Genomic DNA, 13,605 nt, shown 5'->3' with positions numbered 1-13,605 from the left:
TTTTTTTTTTTTCCAATCAAGCAACTTCTTATTAGGGTTAATAAAGCTGATCATCTGCTTTTATCTCACTTATCTGCTTGATAAATGAGACATAAACTGATTTAAAAGACAGACAACAAGAAAAGCAAAAGCACCTAAGAAATTCAAAAGCAGAGCAATCAGCCACTGAAGACTTCATAGAATTTTCTGTTGTTTAAATAGGCTGTTGACAAATATATAGGGCATTTAAATTTGGTGAAAGTCAAATTTACAAATCCTTTTACAGAAATATGCTTCATGTCTTATTAGTTGATGTAATTTTCTTATATTCCACATATTTTCTTGATATAAAAATAAATACTGAAAACATAGTTCTGAAAAATACATGATGTGGGAAAAAACAGACCCACGAAGATAATCTGACTACCCTGGGTTTAAGTAGCTAGTTGCTATGAACTTTAGTCCTGGGAATGTTACTTCCTGAAATCAGTGCTTTTCCTACTACACTGTACTGCCCTTAGCCTGAAAAAAAAAAAAAAAAACACACATTTCATAAGCGATGGGAAAGAAATTGGTCCAGAGAAAGGTAAAAACATAATGTCCAAACATGTTCAACTGAAAATTAAATTCAAACATACTGCATCAGTACTTTTTTTGCTGTAAGTATATAAAATGTCATCTGCTCTGGCTTTTTAACACATGGAATATAAAATAAAATTTGACCCTCAAATATACACGCATGCATACATGTGCATTTTAGTCTCTCAATCAAAGCATCCATGATGCATAATGGAAAAAACAATTTGAATTATACTTAAATATAACTCCCATCCATTTGTGTTAGCTTACCAGATTTGTGCTTCTTGTGTTTTGCTTTTTTTTTGATGATCAATAACTTATTCTGGATCTCAGGTTTGTAAGACTTGAATGCAAGAGAATGAAGACCTTCGCGCTTTCTCTGTAAGTTTTCATTCAAAACATCTTTCAATTTCTTTTTTTTCTTTTTCTTCTTTTTTGCCCTCATTTTAGTTAGTTTGAGTTTCTTGTGGCTCTGTAGTGACTGCTCTAATAGAATATCCCTTACAACTTTGTGGCAGTTAATTTCTGGATGATCACTGTGACTTCCATTTACATGTATTTGGCAAGATTTTAGAGTATTTTCTTTAAATGGACTGGGTTCAATCTTTATTCTGGAAGCTTCACCGTATTTTTCCTGATTTTCTATAAACCTTATTTCACCTGGACTGAGAGGCTCTCCAAAGCCAGTAACTTCCCCTGGACTCCCTGGTTTCTCTAAATTTTCTTTACAACAATCAGTTTTTTTAATTTCACAAGGCCTGCGAATTCTAATTTCATAGTTGGATTTTACTTCCATTTCAACAGAGATGTCATGATTATCCAAGATCATTTTAGCAGGACAGCAAGCTGGATCAAAATTATTTTCCTGCTCTTTCTTGAAGGAAGAGAGCAGGCTATCTCTGCTACATCTATGTTCTCCATTACTTGTACTAACATAGTCACACTTCAATTTCTCCAATTTAATCCGAGGTACTCTTTGTATTTTAATGGGTGGAATTGGAAATTCTGGGGCCTGAAAGGGTCTCTGTTTATAAATCCGTACATCTGCACCACAGAACTGTGGAAAATGTACATAAGCATTCTCCAAATAATCATAACCAAGAATAACTTCCCTGCATTCATGGATAGGCTGTCCAAGTACAGCATCTTGAACTTCCTTTTGTGTTTCATACACAAAGTCACAAAGACCCTTAAGTAGCCACACTTTTTGGTAAAAAGGTAGTTCGTGAAAAGGTTTTTCTTCCAATGGATTAACTTCTCCAAGAACTTTAAAAAACTGAGGACACAACCCCAGTTTTTCAGCACAGTTATCAGGATTTTCAGTTTGCCCTACAGCAGTGTACCACTGTTGTACTTTCTGCCTCAGCGCTGCTTCCCAGGTCCTATAAGGCAAAGTAGGTCTTCGATGTAAGGTAGGTCTGCGATGGGGAGGACTTAATAGAGAAGTCATTATTTTCGATAGAAAAGCATTACACTGAGGCATCAGAAGACAACGTTCCAATTCGTAAAAGACTATTTCTGGCAAATTTAGAATTTGTTGAGCTAAACAAAGGAAATGCCCAATAGCTGGAATTTCCCACATGGTCTCCATACAAGTTGGAGCTGCTTGAGCTAGAAGTTTTCTTTCCCATTCTTCTATTTCCTTTTGACTAGCTTCTTCTGCTTCTTTTCTTTCCTGCTCCCGAAGCCTAAAGAAATTTAACAAATTATACTATTATTATTTAGAGGGTACCATAAAATGATAAATTTTAAGTATAGTTATCTTTAGTCAAAAAGGCAATCAACTGTCCTAGTTTTATTTATTTATTTATTTGAGACACAGTCTCGCTCTGTCCCCCAGGCTGGAGTGCAGTGGTGCAATCTCAGCTCACTGCAACCTCTGCCTCACAGGTTCAAGCAATTCTCCTGCCTCAGCCTCCCAAGTAGCAGGGATTACAGGTGCCTGCCACCACACCCAGCTAACATTTTGTATTTTTTAGTAGAGACGGGGTTTCACCATGTTGGCCAGGCTGGTCTCAAACTCCTGACCTCAGGTGATCCGCCTGCCTCGGCCTCCCAAAGTGTTGAGATTACAGGCATGAGCTACTGTGCCCAGCCTGCCCTAGTTTTAAGTATCAGTACAAAGTGTCTCATAGAAGTACCATTTTGCTTTTTTCAGATGAAGAAATACACATATCACTTCAATCTGAATTTGATGGAGGATTGCTGACATAATTATCCTCAAGGTAAATTCTTCAATTTATAATGGATATCAACTTCATTTACTAAATGAAAGCACAGTAGAATTTGATTACAATAATTTCTAGAAGTAATATGACTTCATACAAGAGCTGTAAAGATATTTATATCCTCTGACCCCATAATTCCATTCCTAGAAAGTTATACTAAGAAAATAATTCAACAGAAGCAAAAAGTTAGTACTTACCAATGTTAACTGGAGTTTTCTCATATAAGAAAAACAAAACTATGAAAAAATTGTTTTAAAATTGGGAAATAAACTGGAAATATTGTGTAGCCTTAAAAATTAAAATTATTAATATCATGCATAAATACAGAAAATGTCAGAATACAACATAGTACTTAATAGTCATAATGAAAATAAGTATATATTAAGCAGGGAGGTGACAGTATTGCAAAAGTAAATAATTTCTACGTTAATAGGAATATGAGTGCTTTTTTCCCCCTTAAGATTTTATTAGCACTAATATAAAAACTTAATTAAAAAAATGAAATTAGATGCAAAGATAGGCATTTAAGTCTTTGTGACCTTAGATTAGGCAATGGTTTCTTAGATCTGACACCCAAAAAATAAGCAACAAGAGAAAAATAGATAAACTGGGTATCATCAAAACTAGAAAATTTTGTGCTTTTAAAAGACATCATCAAGAAAGTAAAGACAACTCACAGGATGGGAGGATGTTTTTGTAAATTATGTACTTAATAGGAGACTTGTATATAGAATATATAATGAATACTTACAACTCAATAATGAAAGGACAAATAGCCCAGTTAAAAAATGGACAGGCTGGGTACAGTGGCTCACGCCTGTAATCCCAGCATTTTGGGAGGCTGAGGCGAGTGGATCATCTGAGGTCAGGAATTTTGAGACCAGCCAGGCCAACGTGGTAAAACCCCTTCTCTTTTAAAAACACAAAAATTAGCTGGGCATGGTGGCACATGTCTATAATCCCAGCTACTAGGGAGGCTGAGGCAGGAGAATCGCTTGAACCTGGGAGGCAGCGGTTACAGTGAGCCGAGATTGCACCACTGTACTCCAGCCTGGGCAACAAGAGCTAAGCTCCGTCTCCAAAAAAAAAAAAAAAAAAAAAAGGAGAAAGAAACTTGAACTTGAATAGATATTTCTTTAAAGATGTGAACAACAAAATGAACAACAAAAGCACATGAAAAGATGCTCAGCCTCATTATCAATTAGATAAATGCAAATCAAAACCAGAATGAGATACTACTCCAAACCTACTTGGATGGTTATTACACAAAAGACAGATAGTAGTAACAAGTATTGGTGAAAAAGTGAAGAAACTAGAAACCTCATACACTGTAGGTGGTATAATTGCTTTTGAAAACGTTACTATGTGATCTAGCAATTCTACTCCTAGGTATATATCCAAGAGAAATAAAAACACTTGTCCACACAACAGCTTGTATATAAATGCTCTTAGCAGTATTATTTACAAGAGCCAAAAATGGGAACAAATCAATGTCTGACACTGGCTATTTTTCTATAAATCAGATTGCAATACAGTAAGATAAATACATAAATAGTAAGAACACTACTTTGGCAAATATCACAACTTGCTCTTTTATAGAACAGCCCACTTTTATATTTTTGGTTGAAATGTCATACTATAACTGTCATTAGTGATTTGGTATTTATATATTACATTTGAGTACCTAAAAAATATTAAATATTCTTAATAAAATTCAACTTCTTTCAAATGTGCTTAGAGTTTTATGGAGTTTTATCTTTTACTGAATGAGGATGGTAGTGGGCAGGTAGAATTTGGCTTCCTCTGTACAGAGCTAGGACTCCAAAAGCACACACACTCAGTAGAGGGGCATACTAGAAAAAAGTCCCTTCCCTTCCCCTCATCCTCAACTAGAGGACTGCAAGAAAATTTTTTTGTCTTCACAATAGGAGTGGTGAGGGGAAAAAAAAAATCTTCAGAATTTGTAACTATAAGCTGACTCATATGGATTTATTGCCCAAATTCACATTTCCTGAGTGCTCAGAAAAACATCACACTAAGAAATGAGTTTAATGTGGTTTCATGCCAATATTGCTGTCAGGTACATGAATAACAACAACAAAATCAAATCTCTAAGGGAATGCACCTTAAGTCTAGACTTTAAGGAACTCCTACTACTACAGTGATAAGAAATGAGTTCACAGTCAAAGATAAAACATAAAAGGAATTAAGATATTAGGAGGGATAGGAAGAAAGAATCTGGCCCCAAGATAATAGATGTAAGAATTATAGGACACAAGGAATACAATGTTCAGTGAAAAGAAACTGAAAACATGAGCAAAGAGAAGGAGATTATAAAAAATGACAAAGCAGTTTTGAATACGAATTAAAAAGAACTTCTAGAAATGAAAAATACAGAAAATAAAATAAAAACAGACTTACAGCTAACTCCTTGATATAGTTTGGATATTTACGCCCTCCAATTCTCATGGTGAAATTTGATTTCCAATGCTGAAAGCGCAGCCCAGTTACAGGTGTTTGAGTTATGGGGGTAGATCTCTCATGAATAGCTTGGTCCCATTCTCACTGCAGTGAGTGAGTTCTCACTCTACTGGTTGTCACAAGAACTAATTGTTAAAATGGGCCTGGCACCTTCCTCCTCTCTCTTGTTACCTTTCTCACCACGTGATATGTTGGCTCCCCTTCATCTTTTGCTAGGAGTAGAAGCAGTCTGAGGCATTCTCCTGATGCAGATGCTGGCCCCATGCTTCCTGTACAACCTACAAAACCATGAGCCAAATAACCCTCTTTTCTTTATAAATTACTCAGCCTCAGGTATTCCTTCACAACAATGCAAAATGGACTAAGACACTCTTCAACAGCAATAACAGAAGCCAGCACACAATGGAGTATCTTTAATATACTCAGAAAATAAGTGCCAACAGAAATTTCCATTCAGAGTAAAAATCTCTCTCAAAAATATAGACAAAAAGATATTTTCAGACCAAAAAAATGTGATATTTGTGACTGAAAAACACAATCTAAAGGAAAATTCTAAAGAATGTGCTTCTAGTGGAAGAACAGTGATCCCTAACTAAAGCACAAAGATAGGGGAAAAAAAAGTAGTAATACATAGGTTAATTTATATAGATATGGCAGAAATAATGATTAAAATGCTCTATGGAGTTTAAAAAGAAGACAAGATAGAATTCAAATACATGACAACAACAGCTGGGCCCTGTGGCTCGTGCCTGTAATCTCAGCACTTTGGGAGGCCAAGGCAGGCAGATCATTTGAAGTCAGAAGTTTGAGACCAGCCTGGCCAACAAGGTGAAACCCTGTCTCTACTAGAAATACAAAGATCAGCTGGGCGTGGTGGTACACGCCTGCAATCTCAGCTATTTAGGAGGCTGAGGCAGGAGAATCGCTTGAACCTGGGAGGCAGAGGCTGCAGTGAGCTGAGATCACACCACTGCACTCCAGCCTGGGTGACAGAGTGAGACTCCATCTCAAAAAATAATACTAATACTAATATAAAATAAAATACATTACAGTAATAGCAAATAAGCTGGGAGAAAAATGATTAAACTGAAAAGGAAGAGACAGACCAAAGAAACACAAATCAATATCTAACATACAACAAATTGATTGGGCTGGGTGTGGTGGCTCACACCTGTAATCCCAGCATTTTGGGAGGCCGAGGTGGGAGGACAGCTTAAGCCCAGGACTTCAAGATCAGACTAGGCAACATGGTGAGATTTCATCTCTTAAAAAAAACGGGCCTGGTGTGGTGGCACAGGCCTGTGGTCCCAGCTATTCGGGAGGGCGAGGTGGGAAGATCACTTGAGCCCAGGAGGTCAAGGTTGCAGTGAGCTGTGTTCATGCCATGGCACTCTAGCCTGGGCAACAGAGCAAGACCCTGTCTCAAAAAAACCAAAACAAAACAAAAGCAAGAGACAAAAAACAAATTGTAGCTTCAGAAAGTAAGAATAGAGAGGTAGGAAGGTAATGGTGATGGTGATAGTTGAAGACATAATGGCTGAGAATTTTCCAGAACTAATGGGCACAAATCTTCATTTCAGGAAGCCCCCAAAAATAAATGAAGAACGTAAGCCACATTTGGGCACGTGATAAAACAATAATAAAACATCAAAGACATACACAAAAAAAATCTTAAAAGATGCAGAAAAAAGGACAGATTACGTATACAGCAATGACAGACTGAGAGATCTATTAATAGCAACAAAATAAACCAGAAACAACAGAACAGTATCTTTAAAGTGCTGAATTAATATAACTGTCAAACTAGAACTGCATAACCAGCTAAACTATCATTCATAGATGAGAGTAAGTTAAAGTCATTTTCAATTAGACTAAAATGAAAACTTCCATGTAGTGTCTTCTGCTTCCAACCAAAATGAAGTAACAAAGAATCAAATTTATACTTTCATTTGAACCAACAACAAAAAAATCCTAATACATGAAATAATGGTTTTCAAGCAAAAGACAGTGATCCATGACACATTAGAAAGAGATGAGGTGAGCCCAAACATTGTTTCAGTTTATTGCCTTGAAAGAGTATCCAGATCATGATGCAAACAGACAGAGAGTACCCAGACAAAGCCCAGCAGACTCCCTTATTGAGAAGGAGCCAAGAGTCCAGAGAGACCAAGGCAACTAGAGTCTGCAGGACATAGTACCTGCACAGTACCAATGAGTAGAGAGCTGCATAAAGAGAGAACTCTACAGATGTGCAGAGGATCTCCCTGGAGTATTCAGAGTACTGATTAGTACAGGGACAAACCTACAAAATATTAGAGAACATAGTGCCTGTTCCCACTAACTATGCTAGAAAACTAGACTCATAATTCACGGAATATTGGGTAGAATACTCAGGAAGGTCTTACCTTGGTAGTAGAGAATAATTAGACCTGGACTAGTGCTCAGGATCCAAGTAAAAAATCACAAAAGAGTCAGAATAATAAAGCTGTTTCCAACTAACTTAACTGCATTCCAGGAAAAAGCTCAAGATTTATAGAGATCCAAAAATATCCAGCGCTCACCAAGGTTTACAATGTTTGGCATTCAAACCAAGGCTACTAGGCATGCAACAAGGCAGAAAAATGACCCATGATGAGAAAAATCAATCAAAACTGACCCAGAAATGATACACATATTAGAACTAGCAATAAGGGCTGGGCATGGTGGCTCGTGCCTGTAATCCCAGCACTTTGGGAGGCTGAGGTGGGTGGATCACTTGACGTCAGGAGTTCAAAACCAACCTGACCAACATGGTGAAACTCTGTCTGTACTAAAAAAAAATACAAAATTAGCTGGGCGTGGTGGTGCATGCCTGTAATCCCAACTACTTGGGAGGCTGAAGCAGAAGAATCGCTTGAACCTGGGAAGTGGAGGTTGCAGTGAGCCAGGATCGCACCACTGCACTCCAGCCTGGGCAACAAGAGTGAAACTCCATCTCAAAAAAAAAAAAAAAAAAAAAAAAAAGATTTAGCAATAAGGTCATTAAAGTAGTTATTGAAACTATATTATTCCATTTGGTCAAAAACTTAAGTAGAGACATGAGAGATATAAAAAAGACCCAAACTACACTTTTGGAGATAAAAACTACAATGTCTGAGATGAAAATACACAGAATGCGATTTATGACAGATTAGACATGGCAGAAGAAAAGATTAGTGAACTTGAAGACAGAGATAGAAACTGTCCAAACTGAAATATACAGAAAACATACTTCTATAGTATATACTTAGAAGAGAAGAGATGATTACCAAAAGAAGTTCTAAAATGTGAGAAGAACTGGGAAAAAATAAACTTAATCATGGGTAAATATGAATAAAAAATACATTATAAAAACAGTAATAATGGTTAGTTTAGGGGTTAAAAATGAGACAGAGCTAAATTATTAATCAACAATAATATATGAGATGGACGAGGCAGAAGAGAACAAAATTAAGAAGAGGAACAGAGCTTCCCTATCAGTGGAAGTAGGTGTAAAAGAATTCCACAGATAAATAGCAACAGATAATGCCAAATGGAAAAATCAAGAAATAGCAACATAGCATTTATTTAGAAATGTGAACATGATTACCAGAAGAAATAGCTAAAAGTTAAAGGTAGCTGATTCTGAGTCATGGGCTTGAAGTTCAGTTGGGTAAGACTGCTGCCTTTTAGTAGCCTTAAAGATACTCTGTGACTTTTAAACTAGAGAGTGTGTAAAATAAAATAAGTCTGAAATCAATTTTTCAAAGCTAAAAAAAAAAATCAAATGATTTAATCACGTTTATGTTAAATTTATAGATACTCTGTACTTTACCATGAAACTGAGTTTCTCTACACTTTATGTACTGAGAAGGGTAGAATATTTTTCTTCAATATACTGTTATTAACAACAGGCAAAGTTTTCAAGTTATTTCCCATAAAATTTAATTCAGAGTTTGTTTAAAAGTTTGTAATAGGATACTGTATCTTAGAATCAACCATCAGAAACTGGGTTTGTTTATTACTATTCTTGGCAGAGAAAACTGATTTTGGTTAATCTTGTCATAATTAATCCTGACTATGAGCTCACTATAAAATCACTTATTAGTTATAAAACATCTCAGACTGTAAGTCTAGAAATTCTCCCTTTTTGGTTATACATATAAGTAAAATATAATGTTGTTTATGGCAGATTTCTATTTTCAAAATTAAATGTGACACTTTGTTTTTTTCCAAAGGTAATAAGATAAAGGAACTAGGAAGCGCCAAATAGTAGAATAGATGTGAAGAGTCAACACTAAGTAGGGAAAGGACAGCAAAAAAAAAAAAAAAAAAAATCTGGGAATCCTGAAGGCAGTGCATACATGACTAACATCAATGAAATACATTTTGTTCTGATAGAGAAGAGTGTTACATGTTCTACAGAAGTGAAAGAGTGACAACTAGTGCTTGGGGAAGAAAATGAAAGGGAAAGTTGGAGTAGACGAAAAAACTTTTATGGACTTGCTTTGCCTAAAGCAGTGAAAAGCAACTTTTGGCCAATATAAAGATTGGTGATAAGGTAATTTCACAAATTATTTACCTGCTGCGAATATTAAGGACATACAGAAAGGTGAAATAACTGCCCCCAGGTTTTCCTAGCAGGTCAGTATAAGAGACAGAAACACAGTTTGCCTGGTAGGCCAAAGTTAGCACCAATTGACTTGCTCCTAGAAGAGGAAGAAAATTCATGACACAGTTGAAGTGTGATAATGCCATCTGTGTGCACTATCTAAAGCTAATCAAGGGCTGCTACTCACACTGCTGCTGTTCCTCATACACTGTACCTTTCAGGGGAGGATTATGGAATCTAGCCTCAGACTATGAATACTAAAGAGATGTGAGGAACGACAAAAAAGTACATGGCTGGTATAGGCCAGCATAAGGCAGAATAGCCCTTTACCTTTAGAAATACAACTATGGAGTCTCTTTCCTGATCCTCAGTAGTGTAGTAAATAGGGAATGGGAGCCTGCTGAAGATCTCTAGAGTTAATATATATAATCAGCCATTTTTAAAAAAAACTTTAACACTTATAGTTAAAAATTAAAAACAGTATCTTAAAAATGCTGAAGTGGCTGGGCGCAGTGGCTCACGCCTGTAATCCCAGCACTTTGGGAGGCTGAGGTGGGCAGATCACGAGGTCAGGAGATCGAGACCACGGTGAAATCCCGTCTCTACTAAAAATACAAAAAATTAGCTGGGCGTGGTGGCAAGCGCCTGTAGTCCCAGCTATTCGGGAGGCTGAGGCACGAGAATGGTGTCAACCCGGGAGGCAGAGCTTGCAGTGAACCAAGATCACGTCACTGCACTCCAGCCTGGGCAACAGAGCGAGACTCCGTCTCAAAAAAGAAAAAAAAAATGCTGAAGTACATCACATTTTGCTGGTAAGGCAGACAAAAAGCCACCTTCCAGAATTATTCTCATTTAAAAAATTTATCCAAAAGTACAGTACTAAAGGCAGATAAAGCAGTGCATGTTTCTAAAATACTAGCTCAAAAAATTAAGCCTTCAATGTTGGGAAAATACCAAAAGACTGCCTAAGGATATTTGCAAAAATAACATTTGCTATTTTTAAAAAGAGGGTACATAAACAATACTGAATAAACAAGAAAATTGGTTCAATTTTTTTTTTCTGGATCAGCTCTCATTTTTGATGTTGCTCCTTACTGGGCTGTGGCATGTTTGCCTGTTACTCTGTGAAATACTAATAGAAGCTGTGCCTAAGGTTATTTTAGCCATGCACGATTTGGCAAAAACACTAGATTTCCAAAAGAAAATTAAGTTTTAAAGTATCCTAACTTTACTATTATAGTTTTATAAACTTTTATTGAATGCTTACCATGTGTGACAACACAAAGAGGTGAGAAAACATGGACCTCACTCTCAAAGACATTGCAATTTAGTGTAAAAAAAAAAAAAAAAAAAGGAGCTTTAAGAAATAATAAAATGTACACAAATTGATGGCATGAAAAAGGGAAGCAAGATATTTATTTATATTTTCTAAGATGAATAACACATAATATTATATTTTAGAAAAATTAACCATTCATATCAAGTCCATCAGTCAACCTTCTTATTTATCTGACAACAACAGAATCTCCTCTGGCTAGCTGAAGCAGAAAAGGAATTTATTTAAGGATTAGTACGGAGCTTATAGAAGCTCTGTCAAGAGTCAGAGAGCCAAACTTAGATGACAAAAAGCCAGAAAACAAGCCCAACCACACTTAGAAGATTCTCCAAGAAAAACTACATGGTCAGCACTAGTTGGCACCTTTGATACCAAGAACCTGCAACAACCAGAAACTCCTACTACCACCTTTATCAAAAAATAAACCCTCTCACTCAAGATTGCTACCTGATGTTGTTCATACAATATCAAGTAAGAAGTATATACCTGCTCATATACCTCTACCTTACCTGTGAGGGGGTTTGAGAATATAAATTTTCTGGCATCTATCCTGGGAAGTTAAAACTTGTACTATAGGAAATTACCAAAATGTAAGAAAGCTATTTAAAAATGCTGGGTGGCCACAAATGATGAATATATATTTAATTAAGTCACTGCTACTTTGTGTTATAGAGAATATGAAAATAAATCACTTAATTATAAAGTCATAGTATTTATTTTACAAAAATAATCACTGGAGTTTAAAAATCTGTTTCAATTCCAGTGATTTCCCGATCAGTAAAATACCAGCAAGTTTGTAAAAGTACATGAAATAAAGAGTACTAACAAAATACACACTGGCTGGGCATGGTGGCTCATGCCTGTAATCCCAACAATTTGGAAGGCCAAGGCGGGAGGATGGCTTGAGCCCAGAAGTTCGAGACCAGCCTGGGAAATATAGTGAGACCTCGTCTTTACAAAAAATGTAAAAATTTGCCAAGTGTGGTGGTCATGCCTGTAATCCCAGCTACTTGGGAGGCTGAGGTGGGAGGACAACTTGAGCCTAGGAGGTGGAGTCTGCAGTGAGTCGTGATCACATCACCCCAGCCTGGGAGACAGAGTGAGAACCTGTCTCAAAAAAAACCCACAAACAAAAAAAAATCCACTATTTCTGAAAATTCAAATGGTTTTGCAAAAAAGGAACAGTGAACAGATCTAGTATTTTTAAGACAACTAAAGTAGACTTATCAAAACTGCTATCTAATAATGTCATATTCCAGATTAATAGAAATTTACTTGAGAAGAACCAATTGCCAATTTTCATTGATTTGATTTTATTTTTTAAGTATCTAAAATAGCCGGTATGGTGGCTCACACCTATAATTCCAGCACTTTGGGAGGCTGAGGAGGGCAGATCACCTGAGGTCAGGAGTTCGACACCAGCCTGGGCAACATGGTGAAATCCCATCTCTACTAAAAATACAAACATTAGCTGGGCATAGTGGCAGCACCTGTAGCCCTAGCTACTCAGGAGGCTGAGGTGGGAGAATCACTTGAACCCGGGAGGTGGAGGTTGCAGTGAGCCAGGACTGCACCACTGCACTACAGCCTGGGCAACAAAGCAAGACTCCATCTCAAAAAAAAAAAAAAAAAAGAAAAAAAAAAAAAGAAGTATCTTAAATGTGTTATCTACTTTCCTGTTTAATAAACAAGGTATACAAAATATTATTCAATGATTCCTTAACGGTTTTAGGTCATCATTATAAACAGAATGTGGTGGTGGTTGTGATTAGCTTAAAGACTATTTCAGCAATAAATTAATCAGCTCTTTCACTCAATTTTCTCAGACTTTCACTTAGAGGGCGGCTGTCTCCTAAATCAACAGGGTCTCTCTACACCAGTTCCTCCAAGACTGCCTGTTGTCCTATCAGCATTTTCTTGAAGATGGCCAGACTACCAAGCCTTTCTCAGTATTTATTCCTCTCTGTTCAACAGGCCATCACTCGCCATCTCCTTTATACTGGTGTCCAAAGCTGTCCAAACTAATAAAGACAGCAATAGAGGAATGCCAGGATTTTAAATCTGGCCATCTAAGAAGCCATTATTTTGATAGCATATACTGCACAAGGAAGGTAATCAGCCTACTGTATAAAAATTAAAATATAGAGTGGGGAGCTTCCTTCCTTTAAATGGAATAGGTAACAAATTAGAAACCAAATTAGGTACATTTAAAGATTGTAAAAAATTTCTGTAGACCAGGGTTGGTTTAAAAAAAACTTCACACACACACACACAATGTATATATATATATAGAGAGAGAGAGTAAAAATTTTTTAAAATCTACTTTTTAGTTTGTGTCTGCCCAGATGATCAGCTGTAAATTATCAGATGTCCATCAGATACCAGATAAAGTA

The 13,605-nt window shown here is 36.5% G+C and overlaps 1 protein-coding gene across 2 annotated transcripts in view; it reads right to left on the bottom strand.

The window, feature by feature from the left end:
* Positions 1-13,605, bottom strand: part of BRD10 (bromodomain containing 10) — an 86,282-nt gene that overhangs the window by 44,936 nt on the left and 27,741 nt on the right. For both annotated transcript variants that reach the window (XM_063788722.1, XM_016960560.4), the window contains one exon: positions 829-2,246. In XM_063788722.1, the coding sequence (XP_063644792.1) occupies positions 829-2,246 (1,418 nt within the window). The remainder of the gene's footprint in view (positions 1-828; positions 2,247-13,605) is intronic.

The sequence above is a fragment of the Pan troglodytes genome, chromosome 11 (assembly GCF_028858775.2).
Source record: "Pan troglodytes isolate AG18354 chromosome 11, NHGRI_mPanTro3-v2.0_pri, whole genome shotgun sequence".
Lineage (NCBI taxonomy): Eukaryota > Metazoa > Chordata > Mammalia > Primates > Hominidae > Pan > Pan troglodytes.
Note: the sequence above shows the minus strand (reverse complement) of the source record. Positions and strands in the feature narration are given on the sequence as shown.